Source organism: Moschus berezovskii, chromosome 15, assembly GCF_049115385.1.
Source record: "Moschus berezovskii isolate FMDL1 chromosome 15, NW_MosBer_1.0, whole genome shotgun sequence".
Lineage (NCBI taxonomy): Eukaryota > Metazoa > Chordata > Mammalia > Artiodactyla > Moschidae > Moschus > Moschus berezovskii.
In genome coordinates, this window is record NC_142474.1 from 56,893,980 (window position 1) to 56,914,255 (window position 20,276).

The window sequence follows — 20,276 nt, forward strand, 5'->3', positions numbered from 1 at the left end:
AGCTATTCTCAGCAAAGATAAAGATTAAAATTCCAGACTAACAAACCATAGGCGATCCATATTAAAGAGAGAGAGTTGTAAATAATCACTTTTACTATATGGTTCATAAAAAGGAAGAGGGTACTTATTACCGTATAGAAAAACTATACAGTAGTTTAAATGAAGGAAATAAATGCCTGCATTCCTCAGCCCCCGGGAGAGGCTTGCCTCTCCTCTTAATTCCTGAATATTCAGGAATTAATAAGGAACAGAGAATTCCTGACAGATCCAAAACAGCGCACAGGCGTAACAGCCTCCTGTTATGCTTCCTGACACCTATGCATATTCATGTCTCCCTCTTGAGCCCCCTGGACCTTGCATCTTGGTCTTCCTGACCCCGGGTCTAACACTTCTCAAAGAAGAAGAGGTAGAGCAAATAGTCTACCCCCAAGGGGAACTTTCCCACAGGAAAAAACGAACTGTCATAGCGCCCCCCCCCGCCCCCCGCCACCCACCGATTGGGACCAGCATGGCAGCAGCCCTAGGCACCGGGATTGGAGGCATATCGACCTCAGCCCATTTCTGCTACAAGCTCGCAAGAACTTAATGAGGATATGGAGCAGGTAATGGAGTCCTCCCTTTCAATCTAAAGACAAATTAACTCATTACCTTCTGTGGCCCTACAAAATAGGTGAGCCCTGGGACTTTCTCACCACAGAAAAGGGAGGGACCTGCCTTTTCCTAGGAGAGGACTGCTGCTATTTTGTTAATGAAATGGGCATAGTCCAGGGCAGAGTCAAAGAACTTAGAGACAGAATTGAAAGCCACAGAAAAGAGTTACAAAACCTTTACAGTCCCCAAAACCTGCTCCAACTGGCCCTCCCTTGGCTGCTCCCTCTCTTGGGACCACTGGTACTTATCATTTTATTCCTCTTATTTGGACCTGTCTCTTCAATCTCTTTCAAAGGTTTCTTCAAGAACGGATTTGGGCCATCTCTCGAGACCAGGTCAAGACCATTCTTCTTCTTGAGAGCCTCACCCCCCAACCTCAGGAAAAGGAGACCCTGGGGCCCTAGGACAATCCTCCGTTCCAGACCCAGAACCATCGCCCCTATACAGCAGGAAGTAGTCAGAGAGATAAGGCACTCTTTTCCCCATTTTTTTATGATTTCAGGGTCTGGAATGAAGGAGTCTTTGGGACTAGAAAAGAAAACAATGGTCTCAAAGGCTCTGAATTATCTAACTTCAGAGAAAACAAAACCGAACTTTAGGTCCTGCCCTGATGCTCTGGGCCGGTTGCATCTACCTGGGACTTATTACCCCGTCTGGAAACCTTCTGCCTCCTACTTCTGCCAGGGACTTATCACCCCCTGCCCAGAGGACTTATCACCCCCTGCCCCAAATCTCCCACTCCCTGTTCACCTACAAATGCCATCTCAACTAAAGAATACCCAAAATATCCTGCCTGACTAACGTTTCCCTTATCGCTTCCACAAACCTCCCTTTAAATATGAAGCCTCCCTGATCCCTCTCGCATTCAGCCTGGTCGTTAGGCTGGCTGCTGCCCCTCCTTGCCTGAATAAAGATAACCTGAGAAAGCTGATTGCCGAAGAATTGATGCTTTTGAACTGTGGTGTTGGAGAAGACTCTTGAGAGTCCCTTGGACTGCAAGGAGATCCAACCAGTCCATTCTAAAGGAGATCAATCCTGGGTGTTCATTGGAAGGACTGATGCTAAACCTGAAACTGCAATACTTTGGCCACCTCATGCGACGAGTTGACTCACTGGAAAAGACTCTGATGCTAGGAAAGGTTGGGGGCGGGAGGAGAAGGGGACGACAGAGAATGAGATGGCTGGATGGCATCACCGACTCTGTGGACATGAGTTTGAGTGAACTCCGGGAGTTGGTGGTGGACAGGGAGGCCTGGCGTGCTGTGATTCATGGGGTCGCGGAGAGTCGGTCACGACTGAGCGACTGAACTGAACTGAACTGAACCTCCGTTGAAGTCGTCTCTCCTTCTTTTCTGCCTCGGCCCGAACTATACCTTACACAAACTAAACCCCAACTTCCCATTTACCCGCCGCCCCCTACCCCCTCAACCCATGGTACCAGTAGTCTTCCTTTTGTTACTAAGGATTTGACTATTCCAGGTTCCTCATATAGGAGGAGGCATACAGTATTTTTCTTTTTGTGACCGGCTTATTTCCAAACTCTCTCTGCCCTTCTGGGGATTTCTGTTCTAGGTTAGGTGTCAGTGATCTTTTTCGGTAAATACTTTTGGGTTTATTGGCTTTACTGTCTATTGCAACAACTTAGGGAGGCTGCCAGAATCAACAATCATGGGAACAGGCATTGGCCGTGGCCCAGTAACATTCTATTTACAAACAAGGGTGGTCTGCCGTATTGCCCTGGCTCCCATTTGCTCACCTGGTCTCGATACGTGGAGTCAGTAGAACAACAAATCCTTTGCACTTTGGTAAGAAGCGCCTGGCCTGGTGAGAGCTGTGTGTGGGGTGCCCACACCTCACTGCTTCTTCAGGATAAAGAAGGTGCCAAGGAGCCTAACCCTGCCCAGTGAGAGGGTGACTTGCTTCCACATGTGCTGGACGTCTGCTTCTATTTTTCTCTTTTGTTTTTAATAATGCATTTTTATTTTTTTTAAATTGAGAAATAATGGACATATAACACTGTAACAGTCTCAGGTGTACAACATAATGATGATTTATGTATATACTGTGAAATGACTATCCCACAGTAAGTTTAGTTAGCATGCTCATCTTTTTCCTTGATGTGTCCTGCTAATCTCAGTTAAGTCTGGGACATCCCTGAGAGTCTGTATCCCAGAAAGGAGTTGTTTGAGATGCGGTGGAGACACTGATAAAGTCACAGATTCCACTTAGATATAAATATCAGTATCCATCAAAAAGTTCTGTCTAATCAAAGCTATTTTTTCCAGGAGTCATGGATGGGTGTGAGAGTTGGACTGTAACGAAAGCTGAACGCTGAAGAATTGATGCTTTTGAACTGTGGTGTTGGAGAATACTCTTGAGAGTGCCTTGGACTGCAAGGATATCAAACCAGTCCATCCTAAAGGAAATTAGTCCTGAACATTCATTGGAAGGACTGATGCTGAAGCTGAAGCTCCAATACTTTGGCCACCTGTTGCAAAAAAACTGACTCACTGGAAAAGACCCTGATGCTGGGAAAGACGGAAGGCAGGAGGAGAAGGGGACAATTTAGAGGATAAGATGGTTGGATGGCATCACCAACTCGACGGACATGATTTTGAGCAGGCTCTGGGAATTGGTAATGGGCACGGAAGCCTGGTGTGCTGCAGTCCATGGGGTCGCAAAGAGTCAGACACGACTGAGAGACTGAACTGAACTGAACTGAATCCATCAAAAATCTTGACTACAAACAACAGACAATGATCCCGACTGCGGGCAACAAATGTGTGCTGTGTTGGCAGGCTCTTCAGGCCTCTGAGACACATGGGAAGGGCAGGCTGGGCCAGTGGCCAAAGTCATGACTGTGACCCTTCCCAGCCCCACCCCTGACCCTGAGGCCCTTGCTCTGGAGCCAAGAGCTGGGGACAAGCTCTGGGGACAGAATGTGAGTAACACGCCACTTGCTGGTAGCTGCAGAGGTGGAGACAGAACACTGGCCCTTTGTTACTCGTCTGAGACAATTTTTAAAAATTGTGGCAAGGATGGAGGTAGCTCTAGTGAAAAGAAGGAGTTAGGGGACAAAAGAATATACTAAAAGACTTAATTTCTGTCTCTCTGCATCAATGACTTTGTCTTCTCTCCAGAACAAAAAGCCTCAAAGAACACAGACTTTATTAGAGAGTAAAAACTATCTAGCTTGTGGAAGATATCAAAAGAGATCATACAGTGTAGCAGGCATTCAATGTTTATTCAGTGTTCCAATGTTTATTAATTCTCACACATGGGAGATAAAAGATAAACATGTTTTGCTCCATTTTTCGGTAATCCCCTCTCTGAAGAGTAAGTTAGTTGGTTTCAATAAGAGATGAGACTTGAAGACTCAGGAGTTCTAATTCCTGCTTTCTATCACACCACACTCAGAATATCTGCTGATGGTCTTTACTGATTAGTTGCTATTTAGTCACTGGGTCGTGTCTAACTCTTTGCCACCTCATGGGCTGCAGCACACCAGGCTTCTCTTTCACTATCTCCCTGAGTTTGCTCAAACTCATGTCCATTGAGTCGGTGATGCCATCCAACCATCTTATCCTCTATTGCCACTTCTCCTGCCCTCAATCTTTCCCAGCATGAGGGACTTTTCTGATGAGTCAGTTCTTCACATCAGGTGGCCAAAGTATTGGAGCTTCAGCTTCAGTCCTTCCAATGAATGTTCAGGGTTGATTTCCTTCAGGATTGACTGGTTTGAACTCCTTGCTGTCCAAGTCACTCCCAAGAGTTTTCTCCAGCACCATACTTCAAAAGCATCAATTCTTTCCGCCATCTTTATAGTCCAACTCTCACATCCATACATGACGACTGGAAAAACCATAGCTTTGACTATATGGATCTTTGTCAGCAAAGTGATATCTCTGCTTTTTAATATGCTGTCTAGGTTTGGAGAAGGAAATGGCAACCCACTCCAGTGTTCTTGCCTGGAGAATCCCAGGGATGGGGGAGCCTGGTGGGCTTCCGTCTATGGGGTCACACAGAGTCGGACACGACTGAAGTGACTTAGCAGCTTAGCAGTAGCAGGTTTGTCATAGCTTTTCTTCTAAGGAGCAAGCATCTTTTAATTTCATGGCTACAGTCACTGTCCTGGAGCTCAAGAAAATAAAGTCTGTCACTGTTTTCATTTTCTCCCCATCTATCTGCCATGACGTGATGGGACTGGATGCCATGATCTTAGATTTTTGAATGTTGACTTTTAAGCCAGCTTTTTCATTCTTCTCTTTCACCTTCATCAAGAGACTCTTGAGTTCCTCTTCGCTTTGTGCCATTAGGGTGGTGTCATCTGCATATCTTAGGCTATTGATATTTCTCCCGGCAGTACTGGTTCCAGTTTGTGATTCATCCAGCCTGGCATTTCACATTATGTACTTTGCATAGAAGTTAAATAAGCAGGGTGACAAAATACAGCCTTGATGTACTACTTTTCCAATTATGAACCACTCCATTGTCCTGTGTCTGATTCTAACTGTTGCTTCTTAACCTGCATACAGGTTTCTCAGGAGGCAGGTAAGGTGGTCTGGTATTCCCATCTCTTCATGAATTTTCCACAGTTTGTTGTGATCCACACAGTCAAAGGTTTTAGCATAGTCAATGAAGCAGAAGTAGATGTTTTTCTGGAATTCTCTTGCTTTTTCTATGATCCAACAGATGTTGGCAATTTGATCTCTGGTTCCTCTGGCCTTTTCTAAACTGAGATTGTACATCTGGAAGTTCTCAGTTCATGTACTGTTGAAGCCTAGCTTGAAGGTTTTTGAACATTACCTTGCTAGCATGTGAAATGAACGCAATTGTACAGAAGTTTGAACATTCCTTGAAGCATTGCCCTTCTTTGGGATTAGAGTGAAAACTGACCTTTTCCAGTCCTATAGCCACTGCTGAGCTTTCCAAATTTGCTAGCATGTTGAGTGCAGCACTTAAACAGTATCATCTTTCAGAATTTTAAATAACTCAGCTGGAATTCCACCATGTTCTTAGTAATGCTTTTTAACACCTGCTTGACCTCACACTCCACAATATCTGGTTCTAGGTAAGTGATCACATCATCATGGTTATCCAGGTCATTAATATCTTTTTTTTTTTTTTGGTATAGTTCTTCTGTATGTTCTTGCCATCTCTTCTTAATCTCTTCTGCTTCCTTTAGGTCCTCACCATTTCTGTCCTTTATTGTGCCCATCTTTGCATGAAATGTTCCCTTGGTATCTCTGATTTTCTTGTAGAGATCTCCAGTCTTTCACACTCTATTGTTTTTCTCTATTGCTTTGCATTGTTCACTTAAGAAGGCTCTCTTATCTCTCCTTGCTATTCTTTGAAACTCTGCCACTAATGCCAAAGAAGCTGAAGTTGAATAGTTCTATGAAGACCTTCAAGACCTTCTAAACCTACAAGAACTAACAAACCAAAAAAAGATGTCCTTTTCATCATAGTGGATTGGAATGCAAAACAATGAAGTCAAGAAACACCTGGAGTAACAGGCAAGTTTGGCCTTAAGAGTAGAAAATGAAGCAGGGCAAAGGCTAACAGAGTCTTGCCAAGAGAAAGCACTGGTCATAGCAAACACCCTCTTGCAACAACACAAGAGAAGACTTTACACATGGACATCACCAGATGGTCAATACTGAAATCAGATTGATAATATTTTTTGCAGCCGAAGATGGAGAAGCTCTATACAGTCAGCAAAAACAAGATCCGGAGGTGACTGTGGCTCAGTTAATGAGCTCTTTATTGCAAAATTCAGACTTAAACTGAAGAAAGTAGGCCAAACCACTAGGCCATTCAGGTATGACCTAAATCATATCCTTTGTGACTATATAGTGGAGGTGATGAATAGATTCAAAGAATTAGATCCCATAGAAAAGAGTGCCTGAACTACTACGGACAGAGGTTCATAACATTGTACAGGATGTGCAACCAAAACCATCCCCAAGAAAAGGAAATGCAACAAGGGAAAATGGTTGTCTGAGGAGGCTTTACAAATACCTGAGAAAAGAAGAGAAGCAAAAGGCAAAGGAGAAAGGGAAAGATAAACCCATCTGAATGCAGAATTCCAAAGAATAGCAAGGAGAGGTAAGAAAGTCTTCTTTATTCATAATCACAAAGAAGATCGTGGGTGTGGTTTATTTTCCTTGGAAGAACTCAGAAAATGTGTGACAGTAAATGTCTATGTGAGCCATGATTCCTTAAGCCTCAGAGTTGGAGGCAAAATCTCCTGCACTGACTCTGCTACAGACAGCAACCCAGGATAGGAGAGTGAGGGAGAAGAGGGAAGCCTGGGAAGGAAAGGGAGCAGAAGCCAGGCGGCTGGTGTGACACTGAATCAGACAGTTTCATAACATATGAGCCTGCTGCTTGGTCACAGGGTTATAGGATGGGGTGGGGGAGCAACTGGGCAATTTAACCACTGACTCCTTCCCTTATCCCTGGGGTATAAAGATGGCATGGTCAACTGAATTTGGGGAATGTTAAACAAAAACAGATTTTTCCAGCTGTAGGACTTGTTAGAGCCTTTGGCCACTCAGCACGCTAGGCCCCATGTATGGGAGCACCTTGGCAGTCAATTTTTTGGAGTAATATAGCAGTAGTAGCTAACACTTAGATTTTGCCTTACTCCATGCCTAGCACCATTGAAAGTGCATAACTTTTTTGATACTTTCAATTCTCATAATGGTTCTCATAGTGTAAATACATTCACCCCATTTTACAAAAGACACAACTCAGGCAAAGAGAGGGTAAGTAGTTTGACCTAACGTTCAGTTCAGTTGCTCAGTCGTGTCCGACTCTTTGTGACCCCATGAATTGCAGCACGCCAGGCCTCCCTGTCCATCACCAACTCTTGGAATTCACTCAACTTCATGTTCATCAAGTCGGTGATGCCATCCAGCCATCTCATCCTCTGTCGTCCCCTTCTCCTCTTGCCCCCAATCCCTCCCAGCATCAGAGTCTTTTCCAGTGAGTCATCTCTTCGCATGAGGTGGCCAAAGTATTGGAGTTTCAGCTTTAGCGTCAGTCCTTCCAATGAACACCCAGGATTGATCTCCTATAGAATGGATTGGTTGGATTTCCTTGCAGTCCAAGGAACTCTCAAGAGTCTTCTCCAACACCACAGTTCAAAAGCATCAATTCTTCGGCGCTCAGCTTTCTTCATAGTCCAACTCTCACATCCATACATGACCACAGGAAAAAACAAAGCCTTGACTAGAGGGACCTTTGTTGGCAAAGTAATGCCTTTGCTTTTTAATATGCTATCTAGGTTGGTTATAACTTTCCTTCCAAGGAGTAAGCGTCTTTTAATTTCATGGCTGCAATCAGTATCCGCAGTGACTTTGGAGCCCCCCAAAATAAAGTCTGACACTGTTTCCACTGTTTCCCCATCTACTTGCCATGAAGTGATGGGACCAGATGCCATGATCTTAGTTTTCTGAATGTTGAGCTTCAAGTCAACTTTTTCACTCTCCTCTTTCACTTCCATCAAGAGGCTTTTTAGTTCCTCTTCACTTTCTGCCATAAGGGTGGTGTCATCTGCATATTTGAGATTATTACTGATATGTCTCCCGGCAATCTGGTTCCAGCTTGTGCTTCTTCCAGCCCAGTGTTCCTCATGATGTACTCTGCATAGAAGTTAAATAAGCAGGGTGACACTATACGCCTTGATGTACTCTTTTTCCTACTTGGAACCAGTCTGTTGTTCCATGTCCAGTTCTAACTGCTGCTTCCTGACCTGCATACAGGTTTCTCAAGAGGCAGGTCAGGTGGTCTGGTATTCCCATCTCTTTCAGAATTTTCCAGTTTATTGTGATCCAGAGAGTCAAAGGCTTTGGCATAGTCAATGAAGCAGAAATAGATGTTTTTCTGGAACTCTCTTGTTTTTTTGATGATCCAGTGGATGTTGGCAATTTGATCTCTGGTTCCTCTGCCTTTTCTAAAACCAGCTTGAACATCTGTTTCTCTTTAAGGACACTCAATTTAAGCTCAGGTCTATCTTGAAAATGGGGACTTCAACAGGAAAACCGAACAGCAGAATTTGTCATTTCTCTGGTGTATTTTTGAGTGAACTGCAATTAGTCAATGGGGAAACATTTCCCATGTTATCTCTGTTCCTTTTATGTACTAGTTCATCTAACAAATATCCAAGCATATCCAATATCTGTTACTGAACCAGGTTCGTTCCTGCACACTGCTCAGCACTGATTCCAGGGGCTTTGTGAGTTGCCCTGTGGTCTGGCCACTGGCTCACCTCTGAGGAAACACAGCTTTCTCCTCCAGGTACCTTGGAGCATCTCCTCCTGGTCTTAAACCTACATTTCCTGGTCTATGGGCATTTCCCAGACTAATGTGAGAGCTGAATAAACAAAACTAAAAGCAAAATGATCCCCAGTTCTCCTCAAAGATTCCCTTTGTGATCCTCCTTCTGACAGGCTGGAGGTGAAATCCCAGCTCTGTTATTCCCCACACTGACAGTCACTTAACATCTCTAGACCCCAGTTTCTTTATTTGTAAGATGGGACTTCATGGGGTGGTTTTGAAGAATAAATAGGAGTGCTGGGTATGCTTCTTTCCTGCTCTTATTCAGACTTCACTTGGTAAAGAAGTTCTGAAAAATGAGGTCCATGTTACCCATAAAAACAAAGAAAACTACCCCTAGATTGGAACAGGGGTCCCCCAGACCAGCTTCAGTGAGGGTCCCTAATTTGTGTTGGTCCCTTGTTGCTCTGATGGGACCAAGCATCTTCCTCCAAGACAAAACCAACAAAAGCAAAAGCACCCACAATCTTAAATCATCATCTTAAACCACCTGATCTTAAATCATCCAATGGTTGGAGGTCCTCAAGATGGGTCCCATTCACTCCTCATATCCTCATACATTTTTTTAAGCACTCGGGTTACAACTATAATAAGTGATAATCTGCTTGCTATTAGAATATTTTTCCCCATTAAATTCAGGTTCCTTGAAAGGGATGTGGAAAACTTGGTCAGGGTGAGTGGAAATGAAAAAATTAGAGGGTTGGAAACAAGGAACAGATGGCAAAGACAGCTGGAGGAAAAGATCTGAGCCTGACCAAAATTTTGAGTGATCTGAAAAATTTACATATGTTCCTTCCACACTTTTGACTCAACTGTCAGAATTTCACTCCAAAGAGTCTCACAGACTGCTCAGTCACACAAACTCCCTTTCAGAGCCCCTTACACAGGAGGCTTCACTCACACAAGCCCACTTGTTAACACTTGCACTGTTCACACAGATACCTTTTCATGGGTTCCCTCAACAGAGAAATCCAGACAGCAGCCAGTATGTGTGCGTGCACACACACTCACACTGCACACCACCATTCCAGTCTCTATCCTCTCAGATATGCCTGGACACCGTTCCTGCTTCTCTCAGCTCTCATCCAAGTTCCCTCACGTAAATCACTTTCAGCAGGTATTTCTTAAGTGACTGTGATGTGCCAGGCACTGTCATGAACTCCTCTGAGCAAGAGAACTGAATAAGACGTGGTCTTTGCTCTCAAGGAGCTCAGAGCTAACTAGAGAAGGTGGCTGAGGAGGGAGGGAAACCACGTAAAAACCTAAATGCATGGGGTGAGACTGGTCCCGAAACTGGTGAGGCATAAGGAAAAGCAGGCAAAGGTGAGAGAAAGAGAGGAGGGGACACGAGGAAGAGAAGGTCTCTCCTACCTGGAAAGGAGGCGCTGAAAAGAAGGGGAGCCTGAGAGTAAGCTTGAGGAATTAGAAAGTCTTTGCCAGGCGGACAAGGAGAAGCTTGTTCACCAGAGAGAGAATGTGAAGAAATGGAGAATCTGTGCAGCATGGCACAGGAGTGACACGCCAGACAAAGGGAGAAGGGGTTGGACAGGTAAACAGGGACAGATGATGAAAATCCTCTTACACTGTGCAAAGTAATTTGAAGTTTATGCACTATTCAGTGTGAGTCACTCAAGATGCTTTTGGTGGCAAGTGACAGAAAAAGTCACCTCTAGAGGTTTAACCAATAAACAAAATGCATTAACTCACACAACTGGAAGCCCAGAGAAAGGGCACGATATAGTGCCATCAAAGGCTCAGTTATTTTCACCTGTTTCCTGTTCTATCCTCATCATATTGCACACTCTTCTCACGATTAAAACATGGCTGCAGTGGCCTTGGGCATTGAATCCTCACTTGGCAACATCCAGAGGCAGAAAAGAACTATCTCTTTTATGTGTCTCCTTTTCAGAATCCCTTCTTTGTGTTTCTTTTTAAAAACTAAGAATCCTTTCCTAAAATCTCCCCCATTCCAATAGGCTTGCTCTCATCCCTCAAGTTCTTTTGCCCTTTCTTAAGTCAAGGATTAGCAAGATGGCTACTTGATTGACTTGACTGGAGCTGGAGCTGGAGTCCAGGGATTCTGGAAGCCAACGGCTGATGAAGAACTGGACAAAAAATCTTGACTCTTGACAAAGAAGCAGGTGACAGTCACCAACGCAGTGCTGTGCATCCCTGGAGGGTTCTGGGTAGCGGCACAATATGATCAGATTTGCATTGTGAAAAGACGAATTTGACAATAGTTTGCAGGATAGATAAGAGAGAGAAGAATGAGACGAGAGGCAGGAAAACCAGTGTTAGAGGGTTTGAAATGACAGCCTCTATCAGAGCATATTCATTCAGAGAAAAATGGACAAAAGCAGATAGTAAAAAGCAGACATGGAAGTGATGGATGAGGAAGGAGGAGCCCAGGTGATCCCTGGTCCCTTAGGGGGACTCCCACTGCCCTCTGCCAAATTTACCTGAGAGGTTTCAGCAAAGTATGCTGGAACTCTCCAAAAGAAGTGCTTTCCAAACCTTTATAGATTCTGCTGAGAACCAGATGTCCATGGTTCCTTCTGCCAGATGTATGTAGTTGACCAAATGTATGCAGTTCCTTCTACCATCAACCCATCTTCCCCTTTCGAATCTTTTAACTGATCAGCAACTCCTCACCAACCTCTTTTGCTGGTTTCTCTTTACATCACTGATTTCTATATCTGCGTCTGTCTCAGGAGTCTCAGACTCTCTTCTTTTCTCTCTCCCTCCTCATTCCTGAGCCAGGAGAACTTCAGATGGAGGTTCCTGAGGTATTCCTAGGTGTATGGGCCACAGAGAATTTTAAAGGATCAAGATCTAGCTCCTCTGTTTGCACGTCTTCTTTCTTAAAACTGTTTGGCCTAAGAACATTGCCAGATGGAGATGTGGGTTCCCTTTTCCCCTGCTCACTTTTTCACAAGAGATCAGCACCTGCTCCCACAACCTTTCTGAATCTTATTGAGGTTCATTGTTCCACGGGGTAAAAAAAATTCCTGGAATATCTGCTCCTGAGTAAAGTCTGGTGAGAATAAAGCAAACAGACTGTCAGAGAGAAAAGGTGTAGGAACAGGTATGATTTCCCTGCAGAGACAATCTCATGGCGAGTCTCTGTGTCTCACCTAGAAGCAGAACTCTGAAGTAAGATGTTTGCTCTAGAAAGGACGTGTATTAGCAGATTTATTTAATCTGGAAAATACAGTCACACTTTTAATGTCAGAAAGTCTGTGTGGGCTGGCCTGACTTTGTGACGAAGGGATACAATGCACTTTGCAATTTAGTGAGGTGTCAGGCTTTCCCCTAAAGTAATGAGCAGAACATGCAGTTCCAGTATTTGATAAAAACACATATGTAAGGCAAAAATTATTATATATGTGATATACATATGCAGGAGGAGAAGGGGACAACAGAGGATGAGATGGCTGGATGGCATCACCGATTCGAAGGACGTGAGTTTGAGAAGGCTCTGGGAGTTGGTGATGGACAGGGAAGCCTGGTGTGCTGCAGTCCAGGGGGTTGCAAAGAGTCAGACACATCTGAGCAACTGAACTGAACGTATGCATATTTATATATGTATACACATATACATGACTCTGAGTGAACTCCCGGAGTTGGTGATGGACAGGGAAGCCGGGCGTGCTGTGATTCATGGGGTCGCAAAGAGTCGGACAGGACTGAGCGACTGAACTGACCTGAACTGATACATGTAAAGCATGCTTGTGATGAAATTTTTGTTAAAATATTTTACCAGCAAATGATGAGTAATAAATAATTTTAGAAGTTTTGATAAAACCCTTCTTATTCTATTTTCCAGAAGCTTGGGAAGCAAATGACTTTAATGATATAACAAATCCTTTTCTGATTCTGGTGGCTTCCAACTCTTTGGTTTCATGAATATTGAAAGAAGATGTAATAGATCTGTCACCTGATAGGTCCTTACTAACAATATTCAGTGATAGATCACCTATGTGATTTTTGGCATATAACTCAGAAAACATGCAAAGAATTTCAAAGAGTGACATTATTTAAATAAAAAAACCTCTTTGCCTCATCTATTTACTAATGGGGAAAAGCTTCATCGGCTTTTCTGTCCATAAAAATGAAAAAGTAAGAAGAATATTGCTGAATCCTGTCTCAATCTAGCAAAAAGAATCACACACACACACACATATATAAAATCTGCAAAGAACTATGCTGAATTCACGAGGAAATATTTAATGACTAACATCAATAAATGACCATTTGTTTACTATGTAAGAGATAACAATTATGTTATTTGATCGGTATTACTTTGCCAACCAAGGTCCGTCTAGTCAAGGCTATAGTTTTTCCAGTGGTCATGTATGGATGTGAGAGTTGGACTGTGAAGAAAGCTGATCGCCGAAGAATGGATGCTTTTGAACTGTGGTGTTGGAGAAGACTCTTGAGAGTCCCTTGGACTGCAAGGAGATCCAACCAGTCCATTCTAAAGGAGATCAATCCTGGGTGTTCATTGGAAGGACTGATGCTAAAGCTGAAACTCCAATACTCTGGCCACCTCATGCGACGAGTTGATTCACTGGAAAAGACTGATGCTGGGAGGGATTGGGGGCAGGAGGAGAAGGGGACGACAGAGAATGAAATGACTGGATGGCATCACTGACTTGATGGACATGAGTCTGAGTGAACTCTGGGAGTTGGTGGTGGACAGGGAGGCCTGGCGTGCTGTGATTCATGGGGTCGCAAAGAGTCAGACATGACTGAGCAACTGAACTGAACTGAACTAAGCACTAATATTAACTATAATAACTCAATCCAGAAAAAGAAATTAACACTATGGACTATGGTTTCAGAAAAAAATATAGCAGCAGAAAGGTATGAGAGAGTGATAAATCAAAGACTTACAAGTTTAAAGATATACTTACTGCATTAGGACAATATTTTGTGAGGAAGTGAATGAAAAGGCCCTAGGGCCTTAGCAAGTGCTATTTCATCCCAGTGGACCAGAAATAAGAATTCAAAAGGCAAAAGGAAGCTGTCAGATTTCTGGTTGTTAGAGAAGAATATACAACCCTGAATATTCATTGGAAATAAACCCTGAATATTCATTGGAAGGACTGATGCTAAAGCTGAAGCTCCAATACTTTGGCCACCTGATGCGAAGAACTGACTCAGTGGAAAAGACCCTGATGCTGGGAAAGACTGAAGGCAGGAGAAGGGGAAGACAGAGGATGAGATGGCTGGATGGCATCATCAACTCAATGAATATGAGTTTGAGCAAACTCCAGGAGATGGTAAAGGACAGAAAAGTTTGGTGTGCTGCAGTCCACGGGGTCGCAAAGACTTGGACACGACTGAGTGACTGAACAACAAGAAGAGAAGAGTATTTGTGTATTTGTTTAGATGAATGACAGTGGCTATAAAATCACTATTGTACTTAAAAGTCTCCTGAATATGTTTAAAAGAGAGCAATGGAGCAACTATACTTAAAAATGTTAATGACTAAAAAGCATTTATAACAATACATCTCTAAAATTATTTGTAATTATTTAAGTTTATAACAAAACTGTAGAAAACTTCTTAAAATGTGTGAGGAGAATCACAGCTTCTTCAAGTTCTTTCAGAGGCTAACTGACATTTATAGAACATTACACTCAGCAACTGCCAAAATCACTTTTTCTTTGCATGTGAACCCAAACTTTTATCAAGATACACCATATGCTGGTCATAAAACAAGTGTCAATTGATTTCAAAGGAGTGAAATCATGTGAAGTATATTCTCTGACCATAAAATATTTCAGGAGATAACCTGGAAAATCTCCAACGACTTGGAAATTAAATAACACACTGTTAAGCAATGCATAGGTTAAAGAAATCACAGGGGAAATTAGAAAACATTTAGAAATGAATGACAAAAAGCACAACATATCAAAATCTGCAGTATGCAAATTTTTAAAAAATTAAAAAAAAAAATCAAAGCAGTGCTGAGAGGGAAATCTATGATTTTACGTGCTTATATTAGAAAAGAAGAAAGAAGGAAAAAAATAAGAAATAAGCTTAGATCAGTGATTTAAGCTTCCTTCTTAAAAGAAACTAGGAAAAAGAAGAAAAATTAAACAAAAACATTAAAAAAAAGAAACAGTAGTGGAAGTCAGTTAAATACAAAATGGACAAACTATAGAGGAAAAAATCAATGAAAACAAAAGTTGGTTTTTCGAAAGAATTACCAAGTCAAGAAACACTTAGCAAGACCGATAAAGATAAAAGAAAATTCAAATTTCCAATATGAGGAATGAAAGAAGAGACATCATCACAGAAACACAAAAACGTTAATAATAAGAAATTATGTACAGATTTTTGTCAATAAATTTGACAGCTTAGATGAAACAGAAAAATTCTTTGAGAGATACAAGTTTCCAAAGCTGACATAAGCATAAATAGGAAATCTGATAACAATATGGAAACTGTCATTTTAATCTTCCCACAAAACTCCAGGCTCAGAGAAAATATCAAACTCAAATGATTCCACTGGTGAATTTATCATCCATTTAAAGAAGAAACAATATGAATCTTATGCACACTCTGAAAAAATAGAGGAGCAGAGAGAATATTTCCTAACTCATTTTAGGAGACCAGCATTACCTTGATACTAAAACCAGTAAAAGATATTACAAGCAAAGTACAGGCAAATACCTTGAACATAGACACAAAAATCCTAAACAAAACATGATTTTGTATTTTGTATCCAGCAATAAATAATAAGGATAATTCAGTATAACTAACTAGGATTTACCCCCAGGAATACAAGATCGGTTTAACATTTGAAAATCAATATAATTCATCACAATAACAGAATAAAAGAAAAATCATATGATTATCTCTATAGATGTAGTAAAAGCACTTCAAAAAATTTAACAAACTTCTTTCACAAAAGAAAACAAGCTTCTCAATAAGCTTCAAACAAGCTTCTCAAAAGAGAAGCCCATGCACTGCAATGAGAGAAAGCCCACATGCAGTAACAAAGACCCAATGGGGCAAAACATAATTTTTTAAAAAAGTTAAAAAAAACCCATAAAATATCTGGGGATAAATCTACAACAGATGTGTATGGCCTCTACACTGAAAATGTAAGAAACATTGCTGAGACAAATTAAAGAAGATCAAAATAAATGGAGACAGAGGTCATCCCCATTGATTGGAAGACCTAATATTTTTTAAATATCAGTTCTCCCCAAATTAATCTCCCTTAAGTGTTTCTATAATGTATACAGAAATTCAGAAGAACCTAGAATAGCAGATGGAAGAACAAAGTTGGAGAACTTACACTATGTAAATTTAAGACACTGTAAAAGCTACAGAAATCAAGGCACTGCGGTGCCATAACTGACATAAGGGGAAACAAACAGATCAATGGAACAGAATAATCCCACAGGTATATGGTTAACTGAGTTTTGACAAAAGCATCAAAGCAATCCTATGGGGAAAGAAAATATTTTCATCAAATGGTGCTGAAACAACTGGATGTTCATAAGGAAAGAGATGGATGTTGACTTCTATCTCATACTACACACTAAAATAAGTCAGACAAAGATAAAAATCATATGAAATCACTTGCATGTGAAATCTAAAAAAATTACACAAATAAACTTATTTACAAAACAGAAATAGACTCACAAACTTCAAAAACAAACTTATGGTTACCAAAGAGGAAAGGTGGTTGTTGTTTAGTCACTCAGTCGTGTCTGATTCTTTTGTGACCCCATGGACTGTAGCCTGCCAGAAAGGAGGAGGGGATAAATTGGGAATCTGGGATTATCAGATGCACACTACTATATATAAAATAGATAAACAACAAGGACCTACTGTATAGCACAGGCAACTATTTCAATATCTTGTAATATCTTATAATGGAAAAGAATCTGAAAAAATATATATATTCACATAACTGAATCACTATGTTATACATCTGAAGCACTGTAAATCAACTATACTCCAATAAAATAAATAAAAATAAAGCAACTAAAACTTAAAAATTCAAGGTGGATCATAGATACAAACATAATCCTTGTATAAGAAAATAGAGAAGATCTTTGAAACCCTGAAGTAGGTAAAGAGCTCTTGGAACACAGAAAGCAGAAACCATGGAAAAAACCACTAGTCATACTTTATTAAAATTAAAAACTACTGCTCGTTGAAACACACAATTATGAAAATGAACATGGAAGCCACAGATCTGGATAAAATAATGACAAACTATTTTTAAAATTTAATTAAAATTTATATCTGACAAAATAGTATGTTGAGAATATAGAAAATCTGTAATAAGAAGAGAAACCAATAAAAAATGGGCAAAAGACTTAAACAGAAACTTTACAAAGGATAGCCAATAAAAACATGAATAAATGTTCAATATCATTAGTTATCAGGGAGATGCAAACTAAAACTACACTGTAGTAGGATTTCATTAAAGCCCATTTGACTGGTTAAATTAAAAACACTACCACCATCAGACGCTGAGAAGGTATAGAACAACTGGAACGCTATACACTGCTGGTTTCTCACACTCTAGGTTTTAAGTCATAAAGGTGATATTTAAACTTCACCTCCCACTCTGTTCTATTCTTTAGTTTGTTCAGGACTCCAGTAAGGAGAAGGGGCCCCCAACAACTCTCTCATCCCTCAACTGGTGACAATTCTCAGACCCCTGCCTTGGGTGATACTGAGAATTAAGTGTGGCAGTGCGGGTCCTGGGACATAATAGACAATCAATCATACACAAGCTCCCTTCTCACTTTCCCACTGTCTATGCTTAGAAAGTTCTATCCCCACTTCTTTTATGCCACACAACAGCCCGTCTCTGCATGTCTCAGTCCCCAGTGATTTCCAGAAGTATGAGAGCTTCGAAGATCAGCATCCTTCTGGCCTCGCTCTCTTGGGGCTGCTTTTCTCCTTGTTTTGATAAGACCAATAACCCCAGTTTGGAGTTCCTCCCCTGCTCTCTGTTGAAGGCATCTATCTCTGTGTTCATCCTTCAAAATACCACATCTTTCTTTACACCAGGGCTTTCTTAGAAGCTTCTCTGCCTACACTGACTGTTCTCTTTTCTAGACAATTTGATCTGTACCAATGCCTTTGGTGCTCACAGTTGATTGTCATTAAAAAGAAACAAAACCAAAACCTGCTTCTGGGGAATTCCCTGGTGGTATAGGAGTTAGGACTCTGTGCTTCAACTGCAGGAGGCATGGGTTTGATCCCTGGTTGGGAAACTAGATCCCGAAAGCTGATTTACAATATTGTGTCAGTTTCGGGTGTGCAGCAAAGTGGTTCAGTTATACACGTATCCATTCTTTGTCAGATTCTTTTCCATTGAAGTTATCACAGAATATTGAGTAGAGTTACCTATGTTACACATTAGGTCCTTGTTGATTATTTTATATACAGTAGTGTATATATGTTAATCCTAAATTATTCCTAATTTATTCTTAACCCTAATTTATCCCTCCCCCTGACCTTTCCCCTTTGGTAAACATAAGTTTGTTTTAGAAGTCTGTAAGTCCATTTTGTAAATAAATTATTTGTATTCATTTGTATCACCTTTTTTGGACTGTATACTATTTGAGTGCAGTACCTTGCAATTATTATGTAATACTTATTAGATTACTTTGGAATTAGATTAACAAATGACAGTCTAACTATAGATTCTCTTGTTATTAAATAACTTTGTCAGATCTTCCCCACATAGGCCATGGAATGTTAAAGGGTGCTCCATGAATAAAGATGGCATGGTCAATTAAATCTGGGGAATGCTAAAACTAAAACAGACTTTCCAGCTGCAGGACTCGTCAGAATCTTTAGTATACTCCTGTGTTTTGTGAATATGGTGTGAAAGATGAGGATAGAGTCTACATGCATGTGTGCATGCTAAGTTGCTTCAGTCGTGTCTTGACTCTTTGTGACCCTATGAACTATACCCCATCAGGCTCCTCTGTCCATGGGATTCTCTAGGCAAGAATACTGGCACAGGTAGCTACTCCCTTATTCAGGGGATCTTCTCAACCCAGGGACTGGATCTTCATCCCTTATGTCTCCTGCATTGGCAGGCGGGTTCTTTACCACTAGTGCCACCAGAATCTACATCAGTTCAGTTCAGTTCAGTTCAGTCGCTCAGTCGTGTCCGACTCTCCGCGACCCCATGAATCACAGCACGCCAGGCCTCCCTGTCCATCACCAACTCCCGGAGTTCACTCAAACTCATGTCCACAGAGTCGGTGATGCCATCCAGCCATCTCATTCTCTGTCGTCCCCTTCTCCTCCCGCCCCCAACCTTTCCCAGCATCAGAGTCTTTTCCAGTGAGTCAACTCGTCGCATGAGGTGGCCAAAGTATTGCAGTTTCAGCTTTAGCATCAGTCCTTCCAGTGAACACCAAGGATTGATCTCTTTTAGAATGGACTGGTTAGATCTCCTTGCAGTCCTAGGGACTCTCAAGAGTCTTCTCCAGCACCACAGTTCAAAAGCATCAATTCTTCGGCGATCAGCTTTCTTCACAGTCCAACTCTCACATCCATACATGACCACGGGAAAAACCATAGCCTTGACTAGACGGACATTTGTTGGCAAAGTAATGTCTCTGCTTTTTAATATACTATCAAGGTTGGTCATAACTTTCCTTCCAAGGAGTAGGCGTCTCTTAATTTCATGGCTACAATCAGCATCTGCAGTGATTTTGGAGCCCAAAAAAATAAAATCTGACACTGTTTCCACTGTTTTTCCATCTATTTCCCATGAAGTGATGGGACCAGATGCCATGATCCTTGTTTTCTGAATGTTGAGCTTCAAGCCAACCTTTTCACTCTCCTCTTTCACTTTCATCAAGAGGCTTTTTAGTTCCTCTTCACTTTCTGCCATAAGGGTGGTGTCATCTGCATATCTGAGGTTATTGATATGTCTCCCAGCAATCTTGATTCCAGCTTGTGCTTCTTCCAGCCCAGCGTTCCTCATGATGTACTCTGCATATAAGTTAAATAAGCAAGGTGACAATATACAGCCTTGACATACTCCTTTTCCTATCTGGAACCAGTCTGTTGTTCCATGACCAGTTCTGACTGTTGCTTCCTGACCTGCATACAGGTTTCTCAAGAGGCAGGTCAGGTGGTCTGGTATTCCCATCTCTTTCAGAATTTTCCACAGTTTATTGTGATCCACACAGTCAAAGGCTTTGGAATAGTCAATGAAGCAGAAATAGATGTTTTTATGGAACTCTCTTGCTTTCTCCATGATCCAGCGGATGTTA

The 20,276-nt window shown here is 41.6% G+C and overlaps 1 protein-coding gene across 1 annotated transcript in view; it reads left to right on the forward strand.

Moving 5' to 3' along the window:
• The first annotated feature begins 5,108 nt into the window (after nucleotides 1-5,108).
• Nucleotides 5,109-20,276, forward strand: part of UCMA (upper zone of growth plate and cartilage matrix associated) — a 31,915-nt gene continuing 16,747 nt past the window's right edge. The window contains exon 1 of the mRNA XM_055428620.2: nucleotides 5,109-5,202. Coding sequence (XP_055284595.2) covers nucleotides 5,109-5,202 — 94 coding nt within the window. The remainder of the gene's footprint in view (nucleotides 5,203-20,276) is intronic.